This window comes from Suncus etruscus, chromosome X (assembly GCF_024139225.1).
Source record: "Suncus etruscus isolate mSunEtr1 chromosome X, mSunEtr1.pri.cur, whole genome shotgun sequence".
In the NCBI taxonomy this organism is placed as follows: Eukaryota; Metazoa; Chordata; class Mammalia; order Eulipotyphla; family Soricidae; genus Suncus; species Suncus etruscus.
The window spans coordinates 53,425,548-53,447,110 of NC_064868.1; the positions used below are offsets into that span (position 1 = coordinate 53,425,548).

At 45.2% G+C, this 21,563-nt stretch overlaps 1 protein-coding gene across 1 annotated transcript in view; it reads left to right on the top strand.

Annotated features, from left to right (window-relative positions):
• Nucleotides 1-2,199: 2,199 nt before the first annotated feature.
• The window catches only part of CACNA1F (calcium voltage-gated channel subunit alpha1 F), a 40,683-nt gene continuing 21,319 nt past the window's right edge, over nt 2,200-21,563 (top strand). The window contains 19 exon segments of the mRNA XM_049767139.1: nt 2,200-2,224; nt 8,162-8,417; nt 9,316-9,421; nt 9,605-9,744; nt 10,170-10,309; nt 10,412-10,564; nt 11,953-12,149; nt 12,250-12,353; nt 13,214-13,404; nt 13,783-13,875; nt 13,985-14,063; nt 14,205-14,231; nt 14,347-14,507; nt 15,704-15,929; nt 18,102-18,309; nt 18,392-18,512; nt 18,610-18,691; nt 20,194-20,239; nt 20,869-20,935. Coding sequence (XP_049623096.1) covers nt 2,200-2,224; nt 8,162-8,417; nt 9,316-9,421; nt 9,605-9,744; nt 10,170-10,309; nt 10,412-10,564; nt 11,953-12,149; nt 12,250-12,353; nt 13,214-13,404; nt 13,783-13,875; nt 13,985-14,063; nt 14,205-14,231; nt 14,347-14,507; nt 15,704-15,929; nt 18,102-18,309; nt 18,392-18,512; nt 18,610-18,691; nt 20,194-20,239; nt 20,869-20,935 — 2,422 coding nt within the window.

Consider the following 21,563-nt stretch of genomic DNA (forward strand, 5'->3'; position numbering starts at 1 on the left):
ACCTATATTCATTGCAGCACTATTTACTATAGCCAGTCTCTGGAAACAATCAAGATGCCCTTCAACGAATGAATGGCTAAAGAAACTATGGTACATATACATAATGGAATATTATGCAGCTGTCAGGAGAGATGAAGTCATGAAATTTTTCTATACATGGATGTACATGGAATTTATTATGCTGAGTGAAATAAGTCATGGGACAGATATAGGGACAGAATAGTCTTCCTCATCTATGGTTTTTAAGAAAAATTAAAGACATAATTATAATAAGGCCCAGAGACAATAGAATTAAGTCTGGAAGGGTTGGAAAGACCAGCTCACAATTTGAAGCTCCCCACAAAGAGTGGTGAATGCTTTTAGGAAAATATCTACACTAACAAGTAGCATGACAATGTTAAAGAATGAGGAAAGTAAAATGCCAGTCTGGAATACAGGTAGGGGTTTGGGAGGAGGGTGACGTTGGTGGTGGGAATGTTGCACTGGTGAAGAGAGATATTCTGTTTAAGTCTGAAATCCAAATACAATCATGCTTATAATCATGGTGCTTAAATAAAGATTTTGTATATTAAAATAAAATAATATAAAATAATTTTATTGTGGAAAAATAATTTCACTATCACCAAAATTAGACAGGGCACTATCTTGAGGCTGAAGGCATCTTCAAGGAAGAAGACTGAACAAGCAAGTGGAATAAAAAACAAAGGCAACCCAAGGAATGGGAGAACTTATTTATTTAATACTCATCTGATAATGTGTTAATATCAAAGATCTATAAGGTACTGATAGAACTGTATAAGAAAAAATTCAGCCCCATCAAAAATAGGGAGAAAAGATGAACAGAAACTTACTCAAAGAAGAAATACAAATGGCCAAAAGACACATAAAAATAATATGCATCATTAATTATCAGGAATATACAAATAAAAATAAGAATGATATATCATTGCACACCACAAAGACTGGCACACATCAAAAAGAAAAACCAGTGCTTTGTGAATGCGGGGAGAAAAGTGGAAATAAGTATAATCAGAACTGATGGTCAGCAGAAACATGCCACTTGAGGGAGCTGGGATAATAGGACAGAGAAGTAGCAACATCTATGGTGGAGGAAAGCATTCACCTAGGATGAGACAATGCAGAAAGGTGGTAAAGTGTTATGTATGAAACCCTATCAGCAACAGTACTGTAAAACACTGTGCAGATGGGGCCGGAGAAATAGCATGGAGGTAAGGTGTTTGCCTTGCATGCAGAAGGACAGTGGTTCAAATGCCGGCATCTTATATGGTCCCCCGAGGCTCAGGAGCGATTTCTGAGCATAGAGCCAGGAGTAACCCCTGAGCACTGCCAGGTGTGACCAAAAAAAAACAAAAACAAAAACAAAAACAAAAAACACTGTGCAGAAACATATTTAAAAAGTGCCTCCCAGAGCCAGAGTGATAGCACTGAGGTAAGGCATTTGCCTTGCACTTGGCCAACCTGGGAAGGACCCGGGTTCAATCCCCATCATCCCATATGGTCCTCCCAGCTGCCAGGAGCGATTTCTGAGCATAGAGCCAGGAGTAACAGCTGAGCGCGGTTGGGTGTGGCTCCAAAATAAAACCCAAAAAGACAAAAAAAAGTGTCTCCAGTAGAAGCAAACTGATAAGTGGAAGGCAAATGGGGGCATTGGTGGAGGGAAGTGGAGACTTGTGAAAGGGTTGGTTTTGAAACATTATATGCCTGAAACCCAATCATAAATAACTGTGCAATTTTGTGGTGACTAAATTAAAAATGTAATTAATATAAACAAGGTCATTCTATGACTATGCTGGATTAAAACAAAAGAAAAGCCAGTCTTAATCTCTCCAATGCTAGAGAGAGAGTATAGCAGGGAAGGTCCTTGCATTGCACACCAGTGTTTAATTACCCAGTGCCCCATTTGCCTGCCCCCAGCTCTGTCAGAAGTGATGCTTGAGCAAAGAGCCAGGAGTAAGCCCTGAGCACTTCCAGATGTGACACACACACAAAAGGCAAAAAAAAAAAATCTGCGTCTTTTCTATTGCTGGACTCTAGCCCATGAATCCCCATCTTCTCTCCTGGTCTCCCTCCCATTCAACCCTGCTTCTGGCCCCTCCCTATGACCCTAATCCCTACAAAGCTGGTGCAAGAGAGGGAATCTGCATGCATATGGCTCTTCAACCTGGAAAGGAGGATATCATGTCGGCATCTGAAGGCAGAAAAGGTAAGACTAATTATCTGCCCCTATAGACCCTTGAAGCAAGCCCAGGCTCTACTCCTCCCTCAACTTCTTTGAACCCTTCCCAAAAGAAGGAAAAATTCCTCCCAAGAGCTGCACCCTCAGAGAGCCTCCTGGAGACCAGAAGCATATCTTGCTTCTCTCTTCCCAAGCAGCCCAAAACAGAGCCTCCCTCTCCTCCCTGTCACCTGACTCAGACACTGCCCCCATGGCCTCTCAGTCCTATCCCCAAACTGCAACCTAAGCCCAGTCATGGACAAAAGCCCACCCCCATGCCAACTACAACATCAACTTCAACACTAAACTTCATCTAAATACAAACCCAGCAGATTAGCCAGCACACCACCTATCCCAATCCACCATAAGAGGCATTGAAATAATGGCAGTGTGGAAATAGCCTCAACTGAAATAGGAGGCACTTTCACTATATTCTCTTCAAGAAAGTACATTTCAGTGCCCGAGTAATAACACAGCAGACACAGCATTTGCCTTGCTTTTAGCCCATCAGAGTTCGGCAGCTTCCCCCTCCCCCCCCCCCCCACTGCACACTAGGGTGTCCCCAGCCCTGCCAGAAGTGATAATTCATTGAGTGTAAAGCCTGGAGGAAGACCTGATCACCGCTGGGTGGCAATTCTGTGATTAAGTTGGTCTCTGACTTTTGAGAAACAAAGAAATGAAGGATAGAGAAAAGTAGGAGGGAGAGGAGGAGAGAAAGGGAGGAAAGTGTAGGAAGGGAGAGTGAGGAGGAAAAGGAAGAGGGAAAGGACAAAGAGAGGGGCAGAAAGGGAGTAAGAGGGAGGGAGGGAAGGAGGGAGGGAGGGAGGGAGGGAGGGAGGGAGGGAGGGAGGGAGGGAGGGAGGGAGAGTAGGAAGAGAAAGCTTAAGAAGGGAAAGAGGTATCTGGGAGGAGGTAGAAAATATTGGACAGTGGTAGTAAGTGGCAGAGCATAGCCAGAAATTGCTTAGGTTTGGCTCCCACCTCATCACTTCTGTTCACCTCTTGTTTGACATCAATTTTCTCACTTAAAAAATGGGAATATTACATGCCAGATTTTTTCCAAATGCTGAACTCACTGAATTCTCACAAAAGATAAACTGAGCATCCCAGCATTTTCCTAATTTGCTCAAGGCTAAGCAAAGCTGCCAAGTAGTATAGTCAGCATTTAAACTCAGACAGCATGTTTTCTCCAAAGCTGGGAATATTAACTAGGCCAATCATCTACCTCCCAGGGGCTGAAACAAGGCCAAATGTTTCCACCCACTGGGAATGCCCTTAACTACAAATTCCAAAGCAGGGCCAGAGCAACATCACATCAAGCAGGATGTTTGCCTTGCATGTGTCCAACCCGGGTTTGATACCTGGCATCCCATATGGACCCCAGAGCCTGCCAGGGGTAATTTCTAAGTGCAGAGCCAGGAATATCCCCTGAGCATGGCTGGGTGTGATCCAAAAACAAACAAAAAATCCCAATGAAAAATTTCACTCAAATACAGCTTCAACCCTCAAACTAATCCTAACTTCTAACCCCAATACATAGGATCTCAAATATAGTCCACTTCCACCACTACTTAAATTCAACCCCCAATCTACTATTCAAATTCAACCTTAAATATGCCTCCAGCAATAAACCTGATTCTCTATTTTATTTCTTTATTTATTTTTTTATTTATTTTGTTTTGTGGGGAAGCTATCAGGCAGTGCTCAGGGCTCTGCTTCCAGGTTTACTCCTGGTAGGGCTGCGAGAACTTATATAATGATGGGGATGGAACTCAGGTTGGTCATATACAGGGCAATCACCCTACCTGCTACACTATCTCTCCAACTGATCCCCCATTTTATGCAACCTTTCCCAAAGTATCCCATTCCCTCCTTCCTTTTTTGATGATGTCCAGCACTATAATACACATTCTTGGTTGTAGTGCACAATGGAGATGCACTTTACAATAATGGGGTGGTGATAAGTTGGGGACCATACCTGACAGTGCTCAGGAGCTACTCCTGGCTCTGTACTACTTCCAGTAGCTCCCAGTGTTGCTCAAGGAAACAAGTGGTTCCAGGACATGTTTCTTCATGCACTGCAGCTCGATGAGCTGCCTCTCTGGTTCAGGATCACACTCTTAGGAGTGGTTTACATACTTATTCTACTTGAAGTGAAAGTTTCTTAAGACCAGATCCTGAGTCTGAGTACATGGTTATTAAAAGAATTTTTCCTTAGGCAGGGCAGGTAATACAGAAGTTAAGGTGCTTGCTTTGCATACCACAAACCCCAGTGCTATCCTTGGCCCCAAATATAACCCCTGAGCCCCACCAGAAGTGATTCTGGAATGCAGAACCAGGAGTAAGCCCTGCACACTACCAAGTGTGGCCCCAAAATTTAAAAAAATACAATAACAAAAAATTACCCTTTAGTCAGATGCTTAGGCGATAATAAAGAACATTTATTAAAGAATAAAGTGGTCAGAGAAACACAACTAAGATTCCAAAGAGGGTATCCCAGTAGAACTCATTGACTCAACCCCAGCAACTCCCCCTGCCAATTTTTCTGTTTGTTTGGGGGCCAAATCAGGAGGTGCTCAGGGTTTACCCTTGGCTCTGCACTCAGGGATCATTCCTAAAGGGGGGTTGGGAGGACATATTGGATGCCAGGGATTGAACAGAGGTCAGCCATATGCAAGGCAAATACCTTAATCCCTATACTACCTCTCCACCCTAGACTAATATTTTTGGTTTTGTGTCACACTCAGTGGTGCTCAGGGGTTACTCTTGGCTCTAAACTCGGGAATTAGTAACTGATGGTGTTCAGGAGACAATATGATATGCCAGTGATAGAACACAGGTTGGTCACCTGCAAGACAAATGCCCTATCCTCTGTACTATCTCTGGCTCACAGTGCTAATTTTTTTGCATAAGACTTGTGAGGGAATTTTTGGGAGGTTTGGGTCACACCCGGCAGCACTCATGGGCCACTCCTTGTTCTATGCTCAGAAATCACCCCTGGCAGTTTCAGGGGACCTTATGGGATGCCGGGATTCGAACCACCGTCCTTCTGCATGCAAGGCAAATGCCCTACTGCTGTGCTATCTCTCCAGCCCCAAAGGATTTTTTTAAATTGAATTACAATGAGATACAGATTTGAAAGGTCATTGATGGTTAAGTATCTGTCACACTATGTTTAAACATTCATTCATTTTCCAGTACACATTTTCCTCCCTCCACTCTCCACAGTTTCTCTCCTATCCCCTTACTACCTGTCACTATAATGGCAGACACTTTTTTTTTAGTTTTTTGGGTCACACCCGGCAGTGCTTAGGGGTTACTCCTGGCTGTCTGCTCAGAAATAGCTCCTGGCAGGCATGGGGGACCATATGGGACACCGGGATTCGAACCAACCAGCTTTGGTCCTGGATCGGCTGCTTGCAAGACAAACGCCGCTGTGCCATCTCTCCGGGCCCAATAGCAGACAGTTTTATTCTCTCTCTGTTATTTTTCCTTTTTTTCCTTTTAGGCATTAATGTTATCAAAACTGTTACTAAAATGGTACCATGAATATCACTTTGCCTCCTTATAGCACACAGTTCTTTATTTTCTTAAATTTCTAACATTCTTCTTTTTTATTTTATTTTATTTTATTTTATTGAAACCATTGTGATTTACAAAGTCCTTCATAGTTAGATTTCATATATATAGTGAATCAGGGCCATTCCCACCACCAGTGCCAACCTCCATCCATCAGTGTCTAGAGTGTGTCCTATACCACCATCCTTTGCCCTTGACCTTCCATATAACAGGCCCATTTTAAGTTTAGATGGTTATATTTGGGGTATTTTGATTTTATTGTTGTTGACTTTGGCTTAGATATTTAGTTATGTTCTTTTTTTTCTCCACCAATGCACCTGAGAACACTTGGCCCCTGACCCCCATCCTTTCTTTTTTTTCTTCTTAATTTTATAAAAAAAAATGGAGAAATATGAGGTAAAACAAAATAATCCGTGTCCCAAGGTTCTATGAAAAAGGGGGTGTCAGTTTTTTGCTTAGGTGCAGCAAAAGTTGTGGAAAATAGAAAGGAAAAAACTTTGGCCTAAAAATAAGATGTCACTTCCCATGAAGCATCCTGCCATAAGACCAATTACAGGCTCTGGTCATACTAAATTGTTTAACCCCAAAGTCTTTCTTCATGGTCCCAGAAAAAGTTTTCTTCAATCATGGTTGTCGCAGTCAGGCTTCTGTAATTAGAGATCTTGGTTTTTGTACAGATCCTATGTCAAAGCCAGGGTATCACAGAGTGTCTTCTGGTTTCGTCTCACTGTTAGGTGGTGAGGCAGGGAAACCTGCACTGAAAGCAAGTTGTTGCTGTTTCCAAGTCGTCAGGGTGTCATATGAACCCATCCTAAAGCAAGTCTTTACCAGGGCAGCATTAGGGCCTTTCCCAGTAGAAATTTGATTCCTGGTGCTGGTGCAGAAAACTATGCCAGTTCCAAAGATGGGATCCAAGGTTTGAGGGTGAACAGCTGATGTCCAATCTACTAACACCTAAGTCAAATCACAATGACAAATGTTGAGAGCACCCAGCTCTTGTCTAGAGTGATCATTTCCAAGTATTATTGTCAGAGTGGTCCCTTCTCTGTTTCAATTACACTCCCCCCACCCTGGCCACCACTTTGTGGCAAGCTTCCTACTGGACCAGTCCTACTGGTCCTCATTTCTATCTTTTAGTATTATTCTCAAACTATTTTTATATCCTTAAAATTAATGTGATCATTCTGTCCCTGTCAGAGTACCTCTCCCTCTGATTCATTTCACTCAGCATGATGATCTCCATGTCTATCCATGTATAAGCAGGTTTTATGACTTCATTTTTCCTAATAACATGCCAATTTTTTAACTTTGTGTATTGATTTTTATCCTTTGATTTACAATACTGTTAATAATGGTTTCCTGTGTACATAATTTCAATATTACACCCATCACCAGTGTGCCCATCTCCCTCCCCCAGGCACCCCAATGGCTCTTCCTTTTCAATAGCCCCCAAACTTTGTTGTGTGGATTAAATCTCTCCTTGTGGTGCTTTTGGTCCCTTGTTTCTACCTTGCTTTAAGTTCCACATATGAGAAATACCATACTGTATCTATCTCTTTCATTCTGACTTAATTCACCATGATATGCTTTAATTCCATCCATGTAGCATCAAGTTGCATGATTTGTACTTTCTGAGAGTTACTTAGTATTCAATTTTGTGTATATACACCACAACCTTTCCAAAATGTTTATTTGATTTTAGTCAATGTGGTTTACAATATTTTTTTTTTGGTTTTTGGGTCACACCCGGCAGTGCTCAGGGGTTACTCCTGGCTCTACACTCAGAAATTCTCCTGGCAGGCATGGAGGACCATATGGGATGCCGGGATTTGAACCACCGTCCTTCTGTATTCAAGACAAACGCTCTACCTCCATGCTATCTCTCTGGCCCCGGTTTACAATATTATTAATGATAGTTTCTTTCATAAATCATCCCAGCACACCTTCTACTAGAAATTAAATTCATTTGTCTCCACCACTGTCCCAGTGTCATCATCCTATTCTATTTCCCAATATTAATTATGATAAAAATCTTGCACATTCTTATCTTAAATATCTTCAGTTCTGGGCTGGTAAGTGTCTGCCTTGCAAGCACTAGCCAAGGAAGACCATGGTTCGATCCCCCGGCGTCCCATATGGTCTCCCCAAGCCAGGGGTAATTTCTGAGTGCTTAGCCAGAAGTAACCCCTGAGCATCAAATGGGTGTGGCCCGAAAAACCAAAAAAATATCTTCAGTTCTTCAGAAGTTTGCAAATGACCCACTTTCCCTCAGAGAATAAGGCTAGGTAGGATGTAGTCATGATGGTCCCAATACCTTGCCCTCCTTGACTTGGTTCCTCCACACAGATCCTCCCACAGAGGTACCATCTGCTCCAATTAATGGGGCAGGCCCAGATCCTGAATGGGGCCTGTGTCCAGGGCCTCCAACATCAGGGGCTGAAAATGGTGGAGCATCAGAATTTGGAGCCCAAAGACGAAGGACTCAGCACAGTAAGCATAAGACAGTGACAGTGATCAGCGCTCAGCGGTCACCTCGAGCTCTCTTTTGCTTGAATCTGTCCAACCCCATGCGGCAGTCATGCATCAGCATCGTGGAATGGAAGCATCCTGGAAGGTCAGGGTAATTGTTTTGGGTTAAGGACCACCAAGGAATCAAGAATCAAGGACTGGGTCAGGGTTAGAATGCAGAAGGTGTGAGGTAACAAGGTTAATAATTAGATTAAGGCTGGAGCAATCGTACATCAGTTAGGACATTTACCTTGCATATGACCAGCCCAGGTTCGATCCCCAGCATCCCCTATGGTCCCTTGAGCACAGGCAGGAGTGATTCCTGTGCAGAGCCAGGAGTAACCCCTGAGAACTACCAGGCATGGCCCCAAAAAAATTAGATTAGAGGGCTAGATCAATAGTAAAGGAGGTAGGGTGCTTTCCTTGCACACTGCTCCTGGGTTTGATCCCTGGCATCACATATTGTCCCCCAAACTCTGTCAGGACTAATACCTGAATGCAAAGCAATTCTAATCCCTGAATGTAGGAGTAAACTCTGAGATATGCTGGGCATAAACCCAAAGCAACAAAATAATTGGATTAGGAAGGAACTTGAAAGCCAGGGTGGTAGTACAGTGGATCAGGTACATGCCTTATAAGTGGCCGACCCTGGTTCAATCTGTAGCGCACTATAGAGTTCCACAAGCCATACCAGGAGTGATCCCTGAACACAGACCCACATGCAAGTCGTGTGGCCCAAACACCAAAAGAAAAAAAGGAGAGAATTGAGAAAAGTAAAGATCAAAAGGATATCAAAGGTCAAAGTGCAAATCACAATATTGGAGATGGTTTAGGTTTTCAGGAGGGGCACAAAGCAAGGCCTTGATCAGGGCAGGATAAGTGAATGTTAGGATTGGTCACCTCCATTAAAAGACCAGTATTGGGTGTGGAGGGAAGGCAATGTGCGAATTTTTAGACTGGTATGCCTGCATCCTTGACTGTATCCATCTGAGGCCATTTGACATCCTCATCCTGTTGACCATTTTTGCCAACTGTGTGGCTCTGGGTGTCTACATCCCCTTCCCAGAGGACGACTCCAACACTGCCAACCAAAACCTGGTAAGGCTCACCCAAAGTCAAGGGTCCTCAAATCCAGTCATGCTCACTGAAATCTTCCAGCTAGACTCCATTTCTCTCTCTGACCCAATCACCCAATCGACTTTCCCCGACCCCGCTAGCCTCTAGGTCTTATTTCTACTCCACCTCCAAATAACTTCCATCTCCCCTACTCCCATCCCTCAGGAGAAGGTGGAATACGTATTCCTGGTAATTTTTACCGTGGAGACGATGCTCAAAATTGTGGCCTATGGACTAGTGCTCCATCCCAGCGCCTACATCCGCAATGGCTGGAACCTACTAGATTTCATCACCGTTGTGGTCGGGTGCGCATCTGGGTGAAACACACCACATTAATTCAACTTCACCCTCAGTTCACTGAACTAGAGGCTCAGAATTGCTGGAGATTCCCTTCTCCCTCTCCACCCTGTTAGGCAGCCAGGATAAGGAGATACAAACTCTAGAGAGAGAGTAAAAGGGTAAGGTGCTTGCACAGCATATACCTGAACCAGGTTTGATAGCATCCCATATGATCCCCCAAGCATCACCAGAAGTGATTCCTGAAAGCAGAGCCAAGAGTAACCACTTGAGCATCGCTGGGTATGGCCCCAAAACAAAAAAGTAGTAACATATGTTAAGCTTGTTTACTTTTCGGGTGACTGGGCTCTTGACTTTCCCAGAAAGGAAGGGTGTGGGGTAGAGAGGTATGTAGGTCTTATTCCCACCTCTTGATTGGTGTTCACCCAATCAGGCTATTTAGTGTATTGCTGGAGCAGGGCTCAGGACGGCCGCGTGATGCACACACTGGGGGAAAACCAGCGGGCTTCGATGTGAAGGCATTACGAGCCTTTCGTGTACTGAGGCCACTGAGGCTTGTGTCTGGGGTTCCAAGTAAGTGGCCTGTTCCCGGGGGTGGATAGAAGCAATGGGAATGCAGGGAAAAGACTTGAGCTGACCCCCTCCTTTCCCTTGTCCGCCTCTCGTTCTGCTCAGGTCTGCACATTGTCCTCAATTCCATCATGAAGGCTCTAGTGCCGCTGCTGCACATAGCCCTGCTTGTGCTCTTCGTCATCATCATTTATGCCATCATCGGACTAGAACTGTTCCTCGGACGCATGCACAAGACGTGCTACTTCTTGGGATCTGGTTAGATAGCTCACCCCTCTTGGGACAAATATGGCCGCCTAGGTTCTTTGGGTGCACATCTTGGTCTCTTGGAAACCCAGGGCAATTCACAAAACTCCACCCACAGGATCAAGCTCTACTCTCCGAATTAATCAGTCCCCTGTTCATGTTGGTGATGCCTAGTCCCCTAGCAGCACTGGAAAAGACCTCCATGCCCCCGAGCACAGTACTAATATGCCTTACCCCCCCCCCAAGACAAAAAGATCAGAGCCAGAGAGATAGTACAGGGGGCGGTTCAATGCCAGGCATCCTGTAGGGTCCCCCAAGGCCCAGGCTGCCACGAATGATCCCTGAGCATAAAGCCAGGAGTAACCCCTGAGCACTGCTGGTTGTATTCCCCTCCTTCCCCCTCCAAAAAAGAGGTAGAGAAAAGTCCTGCTCTTTATCCTCCCCAACAACTCCACCTCATTATCAAACTTCTGAGAGGTATTTAAGCACCCAACCTCCGGGACTGAACCCTTCTTTCAGACTCTGCCCTCAAGATAGCCCCCACCCCCTTGTCCAGAGACCACCCACATCCACAGCACTCAGTTTCCAGGCTCCAGCCTCTATGTGACTGACAGTTTTTCTCCCCAAGCTTTGCAGATGCCCTAGGTTCAGAAATCTGACCTACGGTGGTTCAAATCCCAATCCCGGCATCCCATATGGTCCCCTGAGCCTGCCAGGAGCGATTTCTGAGTGTAGAGCCAGGAGTAACCCCTGAGTGTTGCCAGGTGTGACCAAAAAAAAAAAAACACCACCAACAACAACAGAAATCTGACCTGGGTTCCCTTGCCCATCCCAGAGATGGCTCAAAGGGCCAGAGACCCTGCCATGCATAAGGATCTCTCTAATCAGTTCCCACACCACATGGTCTGCTGTATACCACTGAAGTGTCCTATACCCCAACACCACTACGTGTGACACACAAACACAAATAAAGCAATCAAAAAGAGTTGGGGCCTAGAGCTATAGGACAGCAGGTAGGATGCTTGCCTTGCACAAAGTCAACCAGAGTTCAATTATTCACACTACATAGGGTCCCTAGGGCACCACCACCCAAAATGACACCATCAGGTGTAGCCTCAGAACCAAAACAACTACAACAAGGATCAGAGAGAAAGTACAGCTGTAAAGCACTTGTTTTGCAGGTGGCAGGCCCGGATTTGATCCTAGGCACCCTATATGGTCTCCCAAACCCACTAAGAGTGATCCCTCAGCACATAGCCAGAAGTAAGCACTGACAACCACCGGGTCTGGCTTAAAACCTAAAACCAAACTAGAAAAGTAGGTTACTGACTGGTAGGCTGCTGTGTGGTAGGGACTATAGGTGGGATCCTTTGGACTCCAGAGCTCCTATCTCCCAGCAGATGTGGAGGCAGATGAGGACCCATCACCCTGTGCATCTGTGGGCTCCGGGCGCATGTGCAAGCTCAACCAAACCGAGTGTCGTGGGCTCTGGGCAGGGCCCAATGGCGGTATCACCAATTTTGACAACTTCTTCTTTGCTATGCTGACTGTTTTCCAGTGTGTCACCATGGAGGGCTGGACCGACGTGCTGTACTGGGTGAGGTGGTCTGTGGGCACACCATACCTTCCCCTGCCTGTCTGCCCATCTTGAGGGGGTGGCTGCATACCCTGGGAACACCTGCCCTCTCTCTTCTCAGATGCAAGATGCTATGGGGTACGAGCTACCTTGGTTGTACTTTGTGAGTCTTGTCATCTTTGGGTCCTTCTTCGTCCTCAACCTGGTCCTTGGAGTCCTGAGTGGGTGAGGCATAGATAACAACACCTTCTCCTACCTCTCAGACACTATCCCTGAACAATTTCCCAGGCATTCTTCAAAGTCCATTTGAAATACTCCTGCATTCTTGCCATTGCATGTTGAGCATCTACTGTGGACAAGGCACTGTCTTAGAACTGGAAACACAGACCAACAGTTCTACTTTATTTTTTTGTAGAGAGATTGTTGAGCCATACCCAGCTTGGGGTTTATTCCTGGTTCTGTTCTGGCAGTGTTCCTGGTTCACTACTGTCAGTGTTTGGGGGGACATATGGGGTTCTGGGGTTCTGGCAAATGAAGGAAATTACCCTACCCACTATAATATCTCTCCAGCCCCCGAAGTTCTACTTTCTTGTATAACATTCTGGTAGAGAGGCAATGGCAGCAATGGCAATAAACAGTTTGTACATCTGCACACACATACATAAATATTATGCTTTTTAGTTATTATCTATGGGGGACACCTGGCTGTTCTTGGATGACCTTGCAATACCAGGAGATTAAATCTCGGTCTCCTACATCCAAATCTGCACTCAACCCATTGAACTATCCTACATATAGGATTGTCTACTATGGACTATATGTAAGCAAAGTAAAGAAATAAAGATAGGAATGAGGAAATCTTGCAATTATAACCACCAGGACAGGCCTCCTGAAAAGGTATTATATAGATAAAAATGAGAAAGAGAGGAGGGAATGTCCATCAAACAGGGATCTGAGTAATGAGTTATCCAAAGAAAGGGACCAAGCAGTACAAGGCTCTGATTATAAAAGTTGTTTCATGTGTTCAAACCATAGCTAGGGTGCCAGGGATCCCTCACCTGGTCCTCTGTCATCTTCTCTCTTAGAGAGTTCTCCAAGGAAAGAGAGAAGGCAAAAGCACGAGGGGACTTTCAGAAGCTCCGAGAGAAGCAGCAGTTGGAGGAGGACCTAAGGGGCTACCTGGATTGGCTTGCGCAGGCTGAGGCGCTGGATGGCAAGGATCCCTAAGCTAATAGGAACTTGAATTCTATGGCTGAAGATAACTAGGATGGTCACTGTAGGCAACCCCAATCTGATGTGTTCCCTGCTCTATGTGTGCCTCCCATATAGACTACTCTCCTAATTTCGAGGGAGCACACTCAGTGATGTTCATAGGTTACTCTAGCTCTATATTTGGGAATTATTTCTGGCAGTGGTTGGGGGACCTTATGGGATGTCAGAGATAGAACCTAGGTCAGCTGTGTGCAAGGCAAGTGCCCTACCTGCTATGCTCCGGTCCCTAAGTCTAAGATACAGAAGATATATATCAGATCCTGGTCTCCTTCTCAGGCTATATCCCAAACCAAAATTCCAAATTATAACCAACACACACACAGCCTCAACCCTACCTCCTACTATGCTTCCCACTGACTTTTCTCTTCTCTGTCCCTAACAGGGCCACGGCTTGCAGAGTTAACTGGTAGGAGACATGGCCCTTTTCACTGGTTTAGCCACTCAACCCATTCCACGCACTCCACTAGCAGCAGAGGTAGAGACCAGTTGGACTGGGGTGGGATGGGCCAATAGGAAAGGAAGCTAAAGTCAAAACTCTTTGTAGAGTCTTTTTATCCTGACTACTGCTTCTACCCTGCTTACAGTCAGTGATGTTGCTTCCATGGCAGAGATCACAGGAAACGAGGAAGAAGAGGGAGCTCTGCCCAGCTGTACACGCTGCCTGTAAGGGGGCCTAACATTTGACCTCAGACCCTGACTTGAATTACCCCCAAATCCCAAATATCAGCTCCAAATCTCCCAACCCAGCTGCCCTGCACCTCTTAGCCCTGTTTAACATCCATTTTCTATCACCCTATTTTCCAGAAACAAGATTATGACAGCCAGAGTCTGGTGAGTTGGGAATGTTGTGAGATTCCTAGACCACATGATTCAAGCCTCACCTTTAAGTCCACCAGCAAAAGCTTAGAGAGGTGATCTCAGCTGATGGGGACCCCTTTCTCCACAGTTATCACCTTTGCCGAGCCAACCGGTCCCTTCGTCTGCGATGCCGTCGAGCTGTGAGATCCAGTGCCTGCTACTGGATTGTGCTGCTGCTTGTGTTCCTCAACACACTAGCCATTGCCTCTGAGCACCATGGGCAGCCCCAGTGGCTCACACAGATTCAAGGTGTAGCCCCAACCAGCTAGTTCTTGGCCTCCAATTCCCTCCCTTAAGAAACTCAACTCCAGAATCTTTGTCTTTCCAGAGCTTCTTACACTTTTTTCTACTTGCCAATTTTTTGTCTCTTGAGAAGGCATATCTGGCAGTGCTTAAGGCTTATTAATCTTTGCTCTGTGATCAGGGATCAAGTCTGGCAGCACTTGGGGAACACTATGCACGGCCAAAGACCTAACCCATATTAGTTGCAAGCACCATACCCTTTTTGCTATAGGTCCCCAGCCTCATGACACTTTTCACATGAGAAATACAACCATAGGTAAGCACTCCCAGAAAATTTTACAGATTTATTTTGCGGTTGTTAGTTTTTAGTATTATTTTTTGGTTTAGGGGCCACACCCAGCTGTGCTCAGAGTTTTCACCTGGCTATACAGCTAGGGTTCACTTGTGGCAGCTTAGGGGATCATATGGGATGCTGGGGATCAAACCCAGGTCAGTAATCTCTTACTACTCATGTTAACTTTTCTACAACCAGAATACTGAAAATATTTCTAACTCCAATCCTCAAACCAGCTCTAGTCCCAACGAAACAGTAGACTTAAACTCTCCTTGACTGGGAGTATTTGTTACTTAAAGAGATTGAGGGACTAGATAATACAATGGGGGTACATTTACCTTGCATGCATCTGACTCAAGTTTAATCACTGTCACTCCATATGGACCCCCAAACCTGCCATGAATAAGTCCTGAGCACCAATGAGTGTGACCCGAAACCAAACAAAATAAAAAAAATTTAATTACTTAATCATTGAGGCAACCCACCCCAAATTTACCCTAGCTCCAGGCCCTTCAAAACCTTGCCCACTCTGAGGCTGAAGCAGTAGTACAGGGGATAGGGAGCTTGCCTATCTGAGTTCAATTCCTGGAACCCTATATGGTCCCCCAAGTTCACCAGAAGTGATCACTGAGTGCAGAGCCAGGAGTACAGCGAGGTCACTGTGCAGGTTGTGAGTGGAGAGAGACAATAGCATAAACAAAAATCTTTCCCACTTTGACCTATCAATTCACCTCAACTATCAACCCTACACCATTTTAGCTTGTGCCAGTTCTATACCATGTACCCTTTCATCTCTTCATAGCCCCAACTTCCCCATATAACTTCATGAAAACTGGCCAACTAGTTCATTCACCCACTCTCTCCACAGAGTACACCAACAAAGTGTTGCTCTGTCTGTTCACGGTCGAGATGCTTCTCAAGTTGTACAGTCTGGGCCCTTCCACCTATACCTCATCCTTCTTCAACTGTTTCGACTGCTTTGTGGTCTGTGGGGGCTTTCTGGAAACCACATTGGTAGAAGTGGGTGCCATGCAGCCCCTGGGCATCTCTGTGCTTCGATGTGTACGCCTCCTAAGGATCTTTAAAGTCACCAGGTGTGTATCTGGGTTGGAGATAAGCATGGGCTGGAATCTACATTTCTCCAATGAGAAATGTGATTCAGAGATCATTCATCCACTGACCATTAAGTGAATGCTGTGAGCCAGTACATTTCCTGGCCCTGGAGAATTTCCAGATATACAAAAAATAAGTATTTCCTTGCCTGGTGACCTGAATCCATTGTGAATATTTTCTGATTCCTCCTGATTGCCTTCCACTACCTCAACTGTTTCTGATCTCAACTCCAACCTAACACTCATCCCTGACTCTAATTACATCCTCAACCTTCAATTACAACAGCATTTCTAACTTTAACCCAAACCATGAATTTCTCCCAACCTCATTTATAGCCCACACTAAATCCTACAGTCAATTACAATCTCATTTTTACCTGCCAGCTGCATGGCTGCCACTAACCACAATCCCATGCCTTAGGTTCTAATGCTCATCAGCCTTTTTCCATCACTAGCAATGTGCCCAGCCTCTATTTCATTCCCATTCTCTCCTCTATTCTACCCTTCAACCAAAATTTTATCCCCAACTCTGTCCTCAGCTCAAATCCTGAGCCCAGACAAATCCAGTTCTAACTTTACCAGCTTCCAATTCATCCTCCATTACATTCCTAACACCAACCTTACCTCAAATTCAATGGTGTCCTCACCTTTCATTATTACCTCACTTAACTCCAGAATCACTCTCAACTCTGGCATGAAAGCTCCTTTTAACCACAGTCACACCCTCTTGCACCCCCAAGACAAGTATCCTGCCCTAGTTTCTGACTCCATACAGGCTTGCCAATCTCCCCTCCCCATCTTTTGTTTGTTTGTTTGTTTTTTGGGCCACACCCGTTTGACGCTCAGGGGTTACTCCTGGCTATGCGCTCAGAAATCGCCCCTGGCTTGGGGGGACCATATGGGACGCCGGGGGATCGAACCGCGGTCCGTTCTACGCTAGCACTTGCAAGGCAGACACCTTACCTCTAGCACCACCTTCCCGGCCCCCCCTCCCCATCTTTTTATTTTTATTTTTTGTATTGTGTTGAAGTTCATTACACAGAGTTATTTACAGTACATAGTGACAATGAATGAAGGGCTTTCCCAACACCAATGTTGTCCTCCCTCCACTCCTGTTCCCAGCTTGTCTCCCACATATCCCTCGTTTACCCCCCAGAATCCTAGTGTAACTGGTCTCCACCTTACAGCTTCTTATAGGTTGGGTATCTATTCTGTTTGGTGTTCCAGTCTGGTCATTTTTTATTTACACTACGTGTTCATATGACTGGTCCTGGTATCATTCTTTTCCCCCTCAATTTATGAGGCTGAATGATTCAAGTTATGCTATTCTGTTGGAGATAAAAAGATTAAGGAAAAGAGAAGAAAAAACTTGGTATCAACTACTAAAATAGAAAGAAAAAAGATCACCGAATAATATCCACAAAAGTGAAAAAGAAAGAAAAAAGTGGAAGAAAAAAGAGAAGTGAGGGGCCGGGAAGGTGGTGCTAGAGGTAAGGTGTCTGCCTTGCAAGCACTAGCGTAGGACGGACCACGGTTCATTCCCCCGGCATCCCATATGGTCCCCCAAGCCAGGGGCGATTTCTGAGCACATAGCCAGGAGTAACCCCTGAGCGTCAAATGGGTGTGGCCAAAAAAAAAAAAAAAAGAGAAGTGAGATAATATCAAAAAACAAACAAAAAAAATAAAGCAAAACAAAACCAGAAAAAGTGGTGCAGTGGCAGGGCTTGGTGTTACCCCACCATTTTTTTATATAGGTACAGTAAGTATTGGGGGAGGAAGAAAATTCCCATGGCCTAAGAGATTCAGGGTTTCTCCACTCTTGAAGCATATTGTCATGGGAACAACCACTGGCTCCATACCTTCTCATTGCCATATCCCAGGGGTTTTTTTTGTTTTTTTTGTTTTTGTTTTTGTTTGTTTGTTTGTTTTTTGTGGTGTCAGGAACCTTTCCTCTCAGTTGTGGATGAGAAAATAAGGCCACTGTAGCAAGCAATCTTGGTATTTGCACAGGTCCTAGGACAAGGCCTAGGATAGAGTCTTTAAGGTTCTAGAGGTACTGTTCCAACATTGTTGGTGTGTTCCATATTTTGTATCATGTGCTCCATGTTTTTGCTCGTTCCCTAAGCCTACGTCCCCTCCCCATCTTTGCTGCAGGCACTGGGCCTCTCTGAGCAATTTGGTGACATCCCTGCTCAATTCAATGAAATCCATCGCATCCTTGTTGCTACTCCTCTTCCTCTTTATTATTATCTTCTCCTTGCTGGGCATGCAGCTGTTTGGAGGCAAATTCAACTTTGACCAGACCCACACCAAGCGAAGTACCTTTGACACATTTCCCCAGGCCCTTCTCACTGTCTTTCAGGTGAGACCTGGGAACCCAAGAATGATGGGGCCTATGTTGGAAGGAGGGTCCACAGAACCTCATTATAATCTTCCACCCTCAGATTCTAACAGGGGAGGACTGGAATGTGGTCATGTATGATGGTATCATGGCCTACGGAGGCCCCTTCTTCCCAGGGATGCTGGTGTGCATCTATTTCATCATCCTTTTCATCTGTGGCAACTGTATCCTCAGAACCTTGGGGAACTAGGTGTGCATTGGGGCATGAGTGGTTCATGGGCAGCCTGTTTCTCCACCCTTTATAGCCTGAGCTTACCCCAGACATCCTCTTGAATGTATTTCTGGCCATTGCTGTAGACAACCTGGCGAGTGGAGATGCAGGCACTGTCAAAGACAAAGGAAGGTGAGTTCTTACTCCACTCCCAAAACAGTTGCTCCAAGAATACCTAAATGGAAACTCTCTCAGCACATCTCACATTACCAGATATGCTTTTGTCACCCTGATTATCTCCATTTCCAGAGCCATTCCATCAGTCCTTATTCATTCAGCATGCATTTTTTTTTGAACAATGACCTTAGACAAAGCTCTGAGAAGATAGTTGGGAGTCATGGTAGCCTGAAAATCCCTGCCTTCTGGGGCTAACATTCCAATTGAGGAAGGCAAGGAAGACAACAAATGGATATGTAACAGTATAATTTAATTTAAAGTTCTTTTGTTTGCTTGGGGGGCCATAATTGGCATTTACATCTGGCTCTACACTAGTCCTGGCAATACTTGAGGACCCTATAATATAATGGAGATCTAACTCATGTTTTCCACATGCAGGGAAAATTCCATAGCCAATTTTCCTGTTTCTCCAGCCCTGCGTCATGCAAATTCCTCAGGGAATAGTACTCAGGGGTCAGCAAGTGCAAAGACCCTGTGATGATAATATTCTTAGCACATATAAAAATGCCTTGAGGGGCCTGAAACAATGTATAGCAGGTAGGGCATGTGCCTTGCATGTGGCCCACCCAGGTTCAATCTCTGGCATCCCTTATGGTCCCCTCAGTATCGCCAGGAATTATTCCGAAGCATTTCCAGGTGTGATACAAAATAAAACAAAACAAGTCAGGAGGGCTGGAGAGAAGGTTCAAAGGGCTAATACACATGCTTTGCATGGAGGGGACCTGGTTTGGCACCCCTTCACTCCATGATATCAGAAAGAAAATCAAAACAAAACAAAAACTCTTAGATGCGATATAGTGGTAGCATGGAGTGAGTGGGGAGATTGATAAAAAGAGTTCACCTGGGGGAAATAGGGAGATCAGGTGAAGGATATTGGTGTCACAGTTAACTAAAATGGCTTGAACTTTGGCTTTGCTTCCAGAAGGCCCAGGTTCAATCCTGATACTACATGGTACCCTGAGCACAACTGGGAAGTATCTGGAAAGTAACTATGAGCACTGAGTCATGTGCATCCTTGGCTGTGACCCCAAAATCAAAGCAAATAAACAGGCCTTCAGATGAAGGCCTTTGTAGAACAAAGCAAGGCTATATTTTCTATTTGTTTGGTTTGGGGTTTTGGCTTTTGTACTACACCGTAGGTAAGCTCATGGCTTACTCCTGGCGGGGTTCAGGGTACTCTATGTAAGGCCAGTGCCTTGTCTATTGTACTACCTCTCCAGAAAGGTTGGGTTTTACCCTAAATTATGGGAGCTATGGCAGGGATAGGACAGAGGAGGGGCATGACACTTAGGATTTGACAGTCTCCATATGGCTTCTATGAAGACAGACTGAGAGATGATGGCAGAAGCAGAGAACGCTCAGCAAGTCTAGGAAAAGTCTGTTCCTAGGCAATAACCACCCCCTCTAGCCTTGCCAATCTTCTATGACCCCTCGCAAGCAGCCTTATATCCTCCCAGGGAGAAGAGCAGTGAAAGGAGACTCTCACAGGAGAATGGCAGGGTGGTGAGTAAAAAGACTGCACACTCACTCTCCCACATTCCTTCCCCATTTCCTCCAAGACCTGAGTGTGTTTTGTGTGTATGCATGCATGTGTGTGCATTTATGCAGACCTGCTCACATAAGCATGCACTTTGATTTTTGGGCCAAACCTGGTGGTGCTCAGGGCTCTGTGTTCCAGGATCACTCCTGGCAAGGCTAAGGGAACCTTATGTGGTGCTGGGAACTGAAACCAGATTAATCGAATGCAAAGCAAGTGCTCTACCCACTGTACTATGTCTCCAGCCCCATGCATGCATTTTGTTTTGTTTTGTTTTGTTTTTGGCCACACCCATTTGATGCTCAGGGGTTACTCCTGGCTAAGCGCTCAGAAATTGCCCCTGGCTTGGGGAGACCATATGGGACGCCGAAGGATCGAACCGCGGTCCTTCCTTGGCTAGCGCTTGCAAGGCAAACACCTTACCTCTAGTGCCACCTCTCCAGCCCCCATGCATGCGTTTTTAATCACTGTCCCAGAGACTTTAATATCTGGCCACTCCACATTAGTGCCTCCCTTCCATGATGGCCATGTGTATAGGTGTATAGCTCCTGGTGTCTCCTGCTGCCATCAATGAGCTCCATCTGTCTGCCCCCAGATACTTGATGTGAAGAATAAGAAGGAAGAAAGAGCCACAAATGGAGCAGGCAAGTGGGCAGGACCAGGTGGAGTAAGGATAAAATCTTAGAGACAGCTCTCAGTCAGAGCCCTTAAGCTGAGAGCAGCTTTCTGCCTCCATGGGGAACAGCCTTCTCCAAAATCATGTTGAAAAAATGGGCTTAAAAATAGGCTTGATGGGGCCGGAGAGATAGCATGGAGGTAAGGCGTTTGCCTTTCATGCAGGAGGTCATCGGTTCGAATCCCGGCATCCCATATGGTCCCCCGTGCCTGCCAGGAGCAATTTCTGAGCCTGGAGCCAGGAATAACTCCTGAGCACTGCCAGGTGTGACCCAAAAACCACAAAAAAATAGGCTTGATTACATATGAATGTGTCAAGAAACTGTGATGTATCTATACACAATAGAATACTACACAACTCTAAGAAAGAACAAAATCGTGTAATTTGCAGCAACATGGATGAAACTAGAGGATATCAGGCTGAGAAAAGTCAATCAGAAAGAAAGAAATAGATTTAGAATGGTATTATATGGAACTTAAAGATACACAGCAATATTGCAACAAGGCCTAAATACAATACACTGGGAAAACATCCACACAACTGAGTTGAGGTGTGTTTTGGAAAGGAGAGAAATTGGGGTCCTGAAAATAGGGAAGTGAGTATACTGGTGATGG